At 41.8% G+C, this 12,904-nt stretch overlaps 1 protein-coding gene across 1 annotated transcript in view; it reads right to left on the bottom strand.

Moving 5' to 3' along the window:
• LOC110502713 (CUB and sushi domain-containing protein 1) overlaps positions 1-12,904 on the bottom strand; it is a 510,046-nt gene that overhangs the window by 96,461 nt on the left and 400,681 nt on the right. Inside the window, exons 33-36 of the mRNA XM_021580963.2 lie at positions 8,968-9,063; positions 6,845-7,048; positions 1,956-2,080; positions 1,411-1,507 (exon numbers count right to left, since the gene is read on the bottom strand). Of these exons, the coding sequence (XP_021436638.2) occupies positions 1,411-1,507; positions 1,956-2,080; positions 6,845-7,048; positions 8,968-9,063 (522 nt within the window). The remainder of the gene's footprint in view (positions 1-1,410; positions 1,508-1,955; positions 2,081-6,844; positions 7,049-8,967; positions 9,064-12,904) is intronic.

Genomic DNA, 12,904 nt, shown 5'->3' with positions numbered 1-12,904 from the left:
TAGGGGGACTATCATTTGTTTTTCAACAGGACAATAATCCAACAACCCTCCAGGTTGTGTAATTGCTATTTGACCAAGAAGGAGAGTGATGGAGTGTGGCATCAGATGACCTGGCCTCCACAATTACCCGACCTCAACTCAATTGAGATGGTTTGGGATGAGTTGGACTGCAGAGTGAAGGAAATGCAGCCAACAAGTGCTCAGCATACAGTATGTGGGGAAAAAAGCATTCCAGGTGAAGCTGGTTCAGAGAATGCCAAGAGTGTGCAAAGCTGTCATCAAGGCAAAGGGTGGCTATTTTGAGGAATCTCAAATATAAAATATATTTTGATTTCTTTAACACTTTCTTTGCTTACACATGATTCTCCTTGTGTTATTTCATAGTTTTGATGTCTTCACTAATATTCTACAATGTAGAAAATAGTAAAATAAAGAAAAACCCTTGAATGAGTAGGTGTGTCCGAACTTTTGACTGGTACTGTATATATATTTAATTTATTATTATTGTTATTATATTTGTGCACTCATTCTCACATCCACAATCTACATCTAAGGGTGTGTAGTTTTGACCCACAGGAGTACATCCTAAAAGGCCAAAGATAGGAAGGCTTGAGAACTTTAAACCTGCCATGGAAATCTCCCACAGTTTAACACGCCCACTGTGCTAACTCCTATCAGTTCTCATTTAGCATGATCGGGTTAGGCTAAAGGAGGACAAACTTAAGTCAAGACACCCGCTGCCCACTGGTGCACCAGGCATGTGAGTTCAGGGTTGCCGAGTTCCCAACTGTCCCCAATGTAGATGTCAGTCATTAGCTTCTTCCCCAACTGGCCTAGCTTACTGACTCATTTAAAATGACGTACACACACTGAAAATCATGAACTAGTGGATCTAGTCAAGATTGATAAACACAAACATTTGCCAGACAGGGGAAGTGCCCTCTATTTTCTATTTTAATACGGCCCATATGTATCACTGATCATGCCTAATACAGCCATAGCATTCAAAATCTTCATTAGATAGCATACACAGCTGTTAAGTTGTGGGAATGCTGTTACTAGAATTAACAGGGAGGCAATGAAGGCCAAGATGACAGCCAACTGGATCTCAAAAGGTCTCTGGAGCTGATACTGTTAGTCATCCAACATGAAAATGGGGACATTGGTCTGCTGTGTAAAAGATGGCACAGAAAAGTATTGGAGCCAGATCAATGTTCAGTCCCCTGGAGGAACTACGGAAGATAAAAATGAGTGGGTTTCATTTTTCAAAATTAAAGGCCTGTAAGAATTCTGTAGAACACATGAAACCTAATTTGGAAGAAGTATTATATTGCACACAGATATGATCTCTCAGATTGAATGAAGGGGAAACTTGCGGTTCAATGCGTGATTAAGTGATCCAATTTCCACCTGAAAAGCTTCCAAGTTTAGGAGCTGTCATGTCCCGTCCATCATAGATTTCCAAGGAATCCCAATTGTGCTCGGTGGCAAAGCTCATCACCTGGATCTGCAAAATAAATTTAAATAAACAGAGTGACAAATATGATGTACCTGCCTTCTCTCTGAAAGGACAAGCATTTGTAATGGTTAGTTGAGAGACTGGTGTTTATTATTGGGAGGAAGTTTTCTTTCCGGCTAAAGCATTACAAACATAAACCCAGGATTTATACTGTGCCTTTGTAAGAAATATTTCAGAAAAAAAGTTGTTCTCATTGTGGCACGATCAATAGCGATAAGAATGCAGCTGTCTTTGTGTATGCTTTTAAACTACTTCTGTTGGCAGCAGGTCAAATTTAAACCTACGTAGCCAGTCTAATTTTATTTTATTCTCAGTAGGATGACTGGCGGTTAAAATGTGCTACAGCCTGTCACTCAAAATACATTTTCCCTATCTTCTCTCTGTCAGAGTAACTTATTGCTTTTGATGAGTTCAAACCTGACCCTTTTGTACTTGCCTGAATCCCAGCTCCTTCGGTGACAATGATTTTCCACACACAGTTCAAGCTGTTCCCATAGGGTTCTGGGAATCCCGGGGAGAGGATTGTGCCTCTTCTCTCTGTCAGATTACCGCTGCATGGAACTGGGGAGCGAAACAGAGGGGAAATTAAAATCACACTGAATGGGGCACATGCCAGGTTCCTGTACCCATGGTGAGACAAGAAAACCAGGGTAAATTTGAATAATTTCTATGCAGTACATTACTGTGACTAAAGAATCACCTCACTCACCAATATCTTAGTATGTTTATGGTAACTTACCAATGTAAAAATAATTACATATCTATTACATATTCTGTATGTTCTTAAAGAGAAATTCCACCACATTTCAACCTCATATTCATTATTATTTCAAGCACCATACTGATGTCTACAACGGTGCATTCCTATGTTTTGTAGTAATTAATAATCTCAAGCCCCATACTGGAGTCTACAGTTGTGGCCAAAAGTTTTGAGAATGACACAAATATACATTTTCACAAAGTCGCTGCCTCAGTTTGTATGATGGCAATTTGCATATACTCCAGAATGTTATGAAGAGTGATCAGATGAATTGCAGTTAATTGCAAAGTCCCTCTTTGTCATGCAAATGAACTGAATCCCCCAAAAACATTTCCACTGCATTTCAGCCCTGCCACAAAAGAACAAGCTGACATCATGTCAGTGATTCTCTCGTTAACACAGGGGTGAGTGTTGACGAGGACAAGGCTGGAGATCACTCTGTTATGCTGATTGAGTTCAAATAACAGACTGGAAGCTTCAAAAGGAGGTTGGTGCTTGGAATCATTGTTCTTCCTCTGTCAACCATGGTTACTTGCAAGGAAACAGGTGCCGTCATCATTGCTTTGCACAAAAAGGGCTTCACAGGCAAGGATATTGCTGCCAGTAAGATTGCACCTAAATCAACAATTTATCGGATAATCAAGAACTTCAAGGAGAGCGGTTCAATTGTTGTCAAGAAGGCTTCAGGGAGTCCAAGAAAGTTCCGCAAGTGCCAGGATCGTCTCCTAAAGTTGATTCAGCTGCGGGATCGTGGCACCACCAGTACAGAGCTTGCTCAGGAATGGCAGCAGTCAGGTGTGAGTGCATCTGCACGCACAGTGAGGCAAAGACTTTTGGAGGATGGCCTGGTGTCAAGAAGGGCAGCAAAGAAGCCACTTCTCTCCAGGAAAAACATCAGGGACAGACTGATATTCTGCTAAAGGTACAGGGATCGGACTGCTGAGGACTGGGGTAAAGTCATTTTCTCTGATGAATCCCCATTACGATTGTTTTGGGCATCCGGAAAAAAGCTTGTCCGGAGAAGAGAAGGAGAGCGCTAACATCAGTCCTGTGTCATGCCAACACAGTAAAGCATCCTGAGAACATTCATGTGTGGGGTTGCTTCTCAGCCAAGGGAGTGGGCTCACAATTTTGCCTATAAACACAGCCATGAATAAAGAATGGTACCAACTAGAGGTTGACCGATTAATCGGAATGGTCGATTAATTAGGGCCGATTTCAAGTTTTCATAACAATCGGAAATTGGTATTTTTGGGTGCCGATTTGCCGATTAAAAAAAAACAAAAAAAGTGATTTATTTTTATTTTTATATACCTTTATTTAACTAGGCAAGTCAGTTAAGAACACATTCTTATTTTCAATGACGGGCTAGGAACAGTGGGTTAACTGCCTTGTTCAGGGGCAGAACAACAGATTTTCCCATTGTCAGCTCGGGGAATCCAATCTTGCAAACTTACAGTTAACTAGTCCAACGCAATAACGACCTGCCTCTCTCTCTCTCTCGTTGCACTCCACAAGGACACTGCCTGTTACGTGAATGCAGTAAGCCAAGGTAAGTTGCAAGATAGCATTAAACTTATCTTAGAAAAAACAATCAATCATAATCACTAGTTAACTACACATGGTTGATGATATTACTTGATATTATCTAGCGTGTCCTGTGTTGCATATAATCTGACTGAGCATACAAGCATACAAGTATCTGACTGAGCGGTGGTAGGCAGAAGCAGGCCCGTAAACATTCATTCAAACAGCACTTTCGTGCATTTTGCCAGCAGCTCTTTGCACTGTTTATGACTTCAAGCCTATCAACTCCCACGATGAGGCTGGTGTAACCGAAGTGAAATGGCTAGCTAGTTAGTGCGCGCTAAATAGAGGGACGGAAAATATACTGTTTCACTGGCAATACTAAAGTGCCTATAAAGAACATCCAATAGTCAAAGGTTAATGAAATACAAATGGTATAAAGGGAAATAGTCCTATAATTCCTATAATAACTACCACTAAAACTTCTTACCTGGGAATATTGAAGACACATGTTAAAAGGAACTACCAGTTTTCATATGTTCTCATGTTCTGAGCAAGGAACTGAAACGGTAGCTTTCTTACATAGCACATATTGCACTTTTACTTTCTTCTCCAACACTTTGTTTTTGCATTATTTAAACCAAATTGAACATGTTTCATTATTTACTTGAGGCTAAATGTATTTTATTGATGTATTATATTAAGTTAAAATAAGTGTTCATTCGGTATTGTTGTAATTGTCATTATTACAAATACAATAAAGAATCGGCCAATTAATCGGTATCGGCTTTTTTGGTCCTCCAATAATCGTTGAAAAATCATAATCGGTCGACCTCTAGTACCAACACATCCTCCGAGAGCAACTTCTCCCAACCATCCAGGAACAGTTTGGTGACAAACAATGCCTTTTCCAGCATGACGGAGCACCTTGCCATGAAGCAAAAGTGATAACTAACCTCTCTAGGGTATGTGGGACGCTAGCGTCCCATCTGGCCAACATCCAGTGAGATTGCAGAGTGCCAAATTCAAAAACAGAAACGCTCATTATAAAAATTCAGGAAACAAAATATATTTTACATAGGTTTAAAGACTAACTTCTTGTTAATCCAACCACAGTGTCAGATTTATAAAATTATTTTCGGCGAAAGCATACCTATCCCAGAACATACCTAGCCCAGAACATAGCCCAGTTGACAAATTATTACAAACAGTAACCAGCAAAGCAGAAGCGTTACAAAACTCAGAAATAGAGATAAAATTAATCCCTTACCTTTGATGATCTTCATACGGTGGCACTCAGAAGACATTCATTTACTCAATAAATATTCCTTTTGTTCGATAAAGTCTCTTTATATCCAAAAACCTCAGTTTTGTTCGCGCGTTTCCTTCAGTAATCCACAGGCTCAAACGCAGTCAAAACAGGCAGACAAAAAAATCCAAATTGTATCCGTAAAGTTCATAGAAACATGTCAAACGATGTTTATATTCAATCCTCTTGTTGTTTTTAGCCTAAATGATCTATAATATTTCAACCGGACAATAACGTCGTCAATATAAAAGGTAAACAAGAAATGCACTCTCTCGGGATTGCGCATGAAAAAACTCTGTGACACGTCAGCGTCCACTCATTCAGACTGATCTTACTCCCTCATTTATAAGAATACAAACCTGAAACAATTTCTAGAGACTGTTGACATCTAGTGGAAGGCATAGGAACTGCAAATTGAGTCCTAATTCAATGGATACTGTAATGGCATTGAATAGAAAACCACCAACCCCCCCCCCCCCCCCAAAAAAAAAAACTTATTGAATGGATTTTTCTCAGGTTTTTGCCTGCCAAATCAGATTTGTTATACTCAGACACCATTTTAACAGTTTTGGAAACTTTTTAGTGTTTTCTATCAAACTCTATCAGTATATGCATATCATATCTTCTGGGCCCGAGTAGCAGGCCGTTTAATTTGGGCATGCTTTTCATCCAAAATTCAGAATGCTGCCCCCTACCCTAGAGAGGCTAAGTGGCTCGGGGAACAAAACATTAATATTTTAGGTCCATGACCAGGAAACTCCCCCGACTTTAATCCCATTGAGAACTTGTGGTCAATCCTCAAGAGGCGGGTGGACAAACAAAAACCCACAAATTCTGACAAACTCCAAGCATTGATTATGCAAGAATGGGCTGCCATCAGTCAGGATGTAGCCCAGAAGTTAATTGACAGCATGCCAGGGCAGATTGCAGAGGTCTTGAAAAAGAAGGGTCAACACTGCAAATATTGACTCTTTGCATCAACTTCATGTAATTGTCAATAAAAGCCTTTGACACTTATGAAATGCTTGTAATTATACTTCAGTATTCCATAGTAACATCTGACAAAAATATCTAAAGACACTGAAGCAGCAAACTTTGTGGAAATTAATATTTGTGTCATTCTCAAAACTTTGGCAATGACTTTAAATATGTGAAAATGACGCATTTATACTCATTGTAGAATAATAGTGAAGACATCAAAACTATAAAATAACACATATGGAATCATCAACACAACTGATTGGCTCAAACGCATTAAGAAGAAAAGAAATTCCACAAATGAACTTTTAACAAGGCACACCTGTTAATTGAAATGCATTCCAGGTGACAACCTCATGAAGCTGGCTGAGAGAATGCCAAGCGTGTGCAAAGCTGTCATCAAGGCAAAGGGTGGCTACTTTGAAGTATCTCAAATATAACATTTATTTTGATTTGTTTAACACTTTTTGGTTACTACATGATTCCATGTGTTATTTCATAGTTGTGATGTCTTCACTATTATTCTACAATGTAGAAAATAGTCAAAATAAAGAACAACCCTTGAATGAATAGGTGTATACAAACATTTGACTGGTACTGCATATTGAATATATAAATATATAAAGTTAAAGTCTATTTTAACCACAGATCGTATAAACGTGGTGTTGGAGATAATTAATATGAGGTTGAAAAGTAGTGGAATTGTCCTTAAATTCATCTCCACAAATGTGACTGCTTTGAGGAGGCTTACCAGCACAAGAGGGCACAGTATCATTCCACTGGGCTAGCGCGTTGGGGACCGCATTGCATTTGATGGCTTTGGATCCCTGTAGCAAATACCCTGGGTTGCACTCAAAGCGAACAACGGAGCCTGCGGAGAACTCGGACCCAATCCGTCTGCCATAGCGTGGCTCTGGGACAGAGCTGCACTGCGTGTTACTGGTGCGAGGAACAGCTACAAAGAAAAGAGTACCTAGTGTTTTTAACACCTAGATGTGTGTTAACACAGGGAAATTATAGTACAATGTGATAGTGACATATGATTTGTCATTATGGACATATGAGACATTTTAGAATGACCCAAATGTATCATCAGCCATATATATATTTTTTACCTTTATTTAACTAGGCAAGTTAGTCAAGAACATATTCTTATTTTCAATGACAGCCTAGGAACAGTGGGTTAACTGCCTTGTTCAGGGGCAGAACAACATATTTTTACCTTGTCAGCTCAGGGATTTGATCTTGCAACCTAGTCCAATGGTCTAACAACTAGGCCACCTGCCACCCCAAAATGTGTGGCTAATGCATTAATTAATAATGCATTACCATGTGTTATCACTGTTATTCAATCATGAACATTTAGAACACCAAGGCATGGAAGATGACAATGAAACCAGATGTACTGTATATCTGATATTCAAAACATGATTGGGTACAATCTGTACTACAGTACATAAAAAAAGTATGTACCACTGCATCGCCTTGCCCCCTCTTATCTGACAGACATGCTCGTTCCATACAACCCAGTGAGGGCGCTCTGCTCCCAAGGAGCCGGTCTGCTTATTGTACCTAGATGCAGAACCATCTAGGTTCTGCATCTAGGTTCAACCCCTCAGTTATGGAACAGCTTGCCCTGTCAGGTAAGAGGGGCAGTCACCATTGAGGGTTTTTAAAACACATTTAAAAATCAACCTTTTTAGCCTGGCCTTTAATTAATTATTATGTTAGACGTCCTCTGTGTTTAGTTTTATTTTATTAATCATTTTACTTACTCTTGTTTGCCTTTACTTTATTTTATGTAAAGTGTGTTGAGGTTTAAAATGCACTTGAAATAATTTTTGCTTTTACTTATTAAAACAGTCTGCGTTCTCATAAACTGTTTTATAAAAAAGCATTAATGCATAGCATTTTTTTTAAACTTTAGGTTGAATTCAAGTCCCTGAACTGAATAATAGCTTGGTTTGCGCTGTGCCTGTGTTCATCTAGACCTGATTCAAATACTATTTCATCTCTGTGGTATACCTTGGTGCCATATTTGAGGCCTTAACTGTTGGGCTGATATTGTGTCTAATATTTCTAGATCTGTACAGGAGCAGAGAATGCACCGCAATCATCACTTGGATGCCTCCATGTACCAAACCAACTGTCCTAACTGTCAGGGAGTATTTTTCAAACACCCTTCAGCGCAGTACATCATCAAACAGTGAAGCAAGAAAACTGCAGACATAGTAAGCATGCTCTGGCAAACACTGTACAGTATGTATACGTGCTCAAATTCCTTCATGAAAGATTAAGATCTGAGATCATCCATTTTTATAAGCCAGCTAGAAGTTTGAAAAGTTCATGTAATTCACACTGCTTAGTTATTACAACTTTCACAGAGAGAAATTGCTTGATACGTCCTAAGGGTGGGCTATCTGCATCTGGAGAGAATCTCTAATTGACACTGAAATAAAGTAGGAATGACACCAAAAGCATCATTGGAATTATTGAATCCAAAAAGATTGAGTAAAAAAAAAGTGAATTCGTACTCCATTCTAGAAACGTTTTATAAAACGTGGGTTTCTATTTTATATATTCATGTGTGACATTTTCTATTGATTATGCAAGAGAGGGAATCCTTGAATATTAAATGTGACACTTTCAACATACTTTCAACACTATCTGTACGGAGGTTGTGAGCCCTTCTACTCCTTGCCTACTACAGTAATGCAGATAGAAATCCCTTTTCCCATTACATTCCCTGCGCAGCTGTAATGATTAGAGGACTGGCCCCCCTAAGCTGCCATGGGGCAAGAGAGATAACGGCAAACCCCCTGAACAGCCTGACAACCATGAGAACATTAGTATTACTACAGTACGTACACATACCTTGGTAAACAAAGTGGAAACCCCTGGCAGAAGGACCATTCTTTGCAGAGAATCGTACCATAATTTGGTTTGATGTGGCCAGGGGCAAGGTCTCTCCTACAAAAGAAAGGATAAAAATATGAAAATATACAGGTTTTTTTTAAACAGTATGTTCACTTACAGTGATAACCATCTGAAGCCAACATTGCTCTTTCTTGATATCCCCGACCCTTCTTGTGTGCTATACGTAACAATACCTAGGCTGCATGATGAAAAGCTTCTTAAAAAAATATACCAGCTCACATTCAAACGCTTGATGGGTAAATATCATGCTGTTAGTAGTTTAACTTTGAAGTATTATGTATGCAGTAGAGAACTATATTAATAATAAGGGGGCGAACAAATTGTTATCAGTAATGACAACGTTGGACAAGGAAACAACTTTTTATACAGAATAGTAGGCCTGAGTCTTGAAATTTTTCATCAGCCGTGATGAATGAGCTGGATGAAGAAAACATGGTAGAGAGTGTTTTCTTAATGGCTTGAACTTATTTGAAAGCCATGACATTTGAAAGCCTATAATAAGGTAGAGTAGCTTATTGTGGATGTGGCTAATGTAGGTGGCTAATCAGGCTCCATTTAGGTGAAAACACCCAAAGCATTATGAACCTGTATGATGTAATGTATCATTATAATTCAAATGTCACCATGAATAGACAGGGAAAACACAAGTTATTTGTTGACAGAAACCCAGAGAAGATTAGTGTGCACGTCTTGGACATGTCAGAGGTAATTCATGTGTTATCTAATTTAGTAATAACCTTTTAATTTACATTTTCTATAGGACTCCACCAGGGTTGGGGCGTAACCGATTACAACAAACTGTAACTGTAGTCCGTTACATTACCAGCAAATATATTGTCCGATTTCAGATACTTTTGAAAAACTAGATGATTTTTTGGAGGATTACTTTTAAATTCAGTTTAGGAGGTTTGTGATAATTTTTGTTGTTGTTGATATACTTCTCTGTTTTCTCAATGACATTCAAATCAGCATTGAAAAAAGGCACAAATTTAAGTTTGTTCCACCTGAGCGAGTCTGACCAGAAGTCAGAGACCACATGACACACCAAATGGGTTTAGGAATAGGCTTTTGTAGGCTACAGTCCAAGCTATGTCTTCCAATGGTACGACTGCTGTCGGCAACCAAAGATTATTCATCCTGAAAAAAAAGTTTGGAGGAAAGGATGACAGAAGTGGTGTAGTCTACGGCGATAAGGATATCACTTATCATTGCTATCTACATAGCACATTGATGTGAATCACACTGCTGCTCTCATTTAGCTATTTGCGCCTTACGGATTGTCGATGTTGTGGATAGCTCATTGTTTTTTTCATTGTTTTTTAAATCAGCTGACAGCCAGTGAAAAATGCGCTCTTACAACAGCTGCAAAGTGCAGATCCCAGCCTATGGAATAAAAGTGTGGCTTTTATTGCTCAATGTAATTCATGATGATACATTTTTTTTTATCCATTGGCTTCAAGGACACGTTCAAACTTGTACACTTTTGATAGACTAAAAGAGGCAACCTGTAGTTGTGACATACATTTTTGGACATATATATATTATATATACACTACCGTTCAAAAGCTTGGGGTCACTTAGAAATGTCCTTGTTTTTAAAAGAAAAGCTATTTTTTTTGTCCATTTAAAATAACATCAAATTGATCAGAAATACAGTTTAGACATTGTTAACATTGTAAATTACTATTGTGGCTGGAAACGGCAGATTTTTTATGGAATATCTACATAGGCGTACAGAGGCCCATTATCAGCAACCATCACTCCTGTGTTCCAATGGCATGTTGTGTTAGCTAATCCAGCTGAAAACTGTTGGTCTGATTAAAGAAGTGTCACATTCTGACCATCATCAGCAACCATCATTGTGTGTGTTTTCCTTGTTTTAGTGTTGGTCAGGACGTGAGCTGGGTGGGAATTCTATGTTGTGTGTCTGGTTTGTCTATTTCTATGTTTGGCCTGATATGGTTCTCAATCAGAGGCAGGTGTTAGTCATTGTCTCTGATTGGGAACCATATTTAGGTAGCCTGTTTGGTGTTGGGTTTTGTGGGTGATTGTTCCTGTCTCTGTGTTTTGTTGTCACCAGATAGGCTGTTAGGTTTTTTCACGTTTATTGTTTTGTTAGTTTGTTCATGTTCAGTTTCTTCATTAACTTCTTCGAGATAGGGGGCGCTCTTTTATTTTTTTTATTTCTTCAACCGAAGAAAACCGTTACAGAATCACCCACCACAACAGGACCAAGCGGCGTGGTAACGGGCAACGGCAAAAGCAGCAGCAGGATGAGGAACAGAGGCAGCAGCAGCAGGAGCAGCAGCAGCAGTGGGAGAGGCTGCACTACTTGGAGAAATGGACTTGGGAGGACGATTTGGACGGTAAAGGACCCTGGGCACAGCCTGGAGAATATCGCCGTCCCAAAGAGGAACTGGAGGCGGCGAAAGCAGAGAGGCGCTGGTATGAGGAGGCAGCACGGCGACGCGGATGGAAGCCTGAGAGTCAGCCCCAAAAATGTATTGGGGGGGGGGGCTAACAGGGAGTATGGCTACGCCAGGTAGGAGACCTGCGCAAACTCCCTGTGCTTACCGGGGGGCTAGAGAGACCGGGCAGGCACCGTGTTATGCTGTGGTGCGCACGGTGTCTCCAGTGCGGGTGCATAGCCCGGTGCGGTACATTCCAGCTCTGCGTATCGGCCGGGCTAGAGTGAGCATCGAGCCAAGTGCCATGAAGCCGGCTCTACGCATCTGGTCCCCAGTGCGTCTCCTTGGGCCGGCTTACATGGCACCAGCCTTGCGCTCGGTGTCTCCGGTTCGCCTGCATAGCCCAGTGTGGGCTATTCCACCTTGCCGCACTGGCAGGGCGACCGAGAGCATTCAACCAGGTAAGGTTGGGCAGGCTCGGTGCTCAAGAGCTCCAGTGCACCTGCACGGTCCGGTCTACCCAGTACCACCTCCACGCACCAGCCCTCCGGTGGCAGCTCCCCGCACCAGGCTTCCTGTGCGTGTTCTCGGCCCAGTACCACCAGTGCCAGCACCACGCATCAGGCCTACAGTGCGCCTCGCCTGTCCAGCACTGTCAGAGCCTTCCTCCTCTCCAGCGCTGCCGGAGTCTCCCGCCTATCTAGCGCTGCCAGAGCCTTCCGTCTCTACAGAGCTGCCGGAGTCTCCAGTCTGCAAGGAGCTGCCAGTCTGCAAGGAGCTGCCAGTCTGCAAGGAGCTGCCAGTCTGCAAGGAGCTGCAAGGAGCTGCCAGTCTGCAAGGGGCCGCCAGAGCTGCCAGTCTGCAGGATGCCGCCAGAGCTGCCAGTCTGCAAGGAGCCGCCAGAGCTGCCAGTCTGCAAGGAGCCGCCAGAGCTGCCAGTCTGCAAGGAGCCGCCAGAGCTGCCAGTCTGTATGGAGCAGCCAGAGCCGCCAGTCAGCATGGAGCAGCCAGGGCCGCCAGTCAGCATGGAGCAGCCAGTCAGCATGGAGCAGCCAGAGCTGCCAGTCAGCATGGAGCAGCCAGAGCTGCCAGTCAGCATGGAGCAGCCAGAGCTGTCAGTCAGCATGGAGCAGCCAGAGCTGTCAGTCAGCATGGAGCAGCCAGAGCTGCCAGTCAGCCAGGATCTTCCAGATCTGCCAGTCAACCAGACTCTTCCAGATCTGCCAGTCAACCAGACTCTTCCAGATCTGCCAGTCAACCAGACTCTTCCAGATCCGCTATTCAGCCAGGATCCGCCAGTCAGCCGGGATCTGCCAGAACTGCCAGTCAGCCGGGATCTGCCAGAACTGCCAGTCAGCCGGGATCTGCCAGAGCCAACTACCTGCCTGGGCTTCCTCTCAGTGCTGAGCTTCCTCTCAGTGCTGAGCTTCCTCTCAGTCCCGAGCTACCCCTCAGTACCGAGCTAC

The sequence above is a fragment of the Oncorhynchus mykiss genome, chromosome 23, assembly GCF_013265735.2.
Source record: "Oncorhynchus mykiss isolate Arlee chromosome 23, USDA_OmykA_1.1, whole genome shotgun sequence".
NCBI lineage: Eukaryota > Metazoa > Chordata > Actinopteri > Salmoniformes > Salmonidae > Oncorhynchus > Oncorhynchus mykiss.
This window is presented reverse-complemented; position numbering and strand designations above follow the sequence as displayed.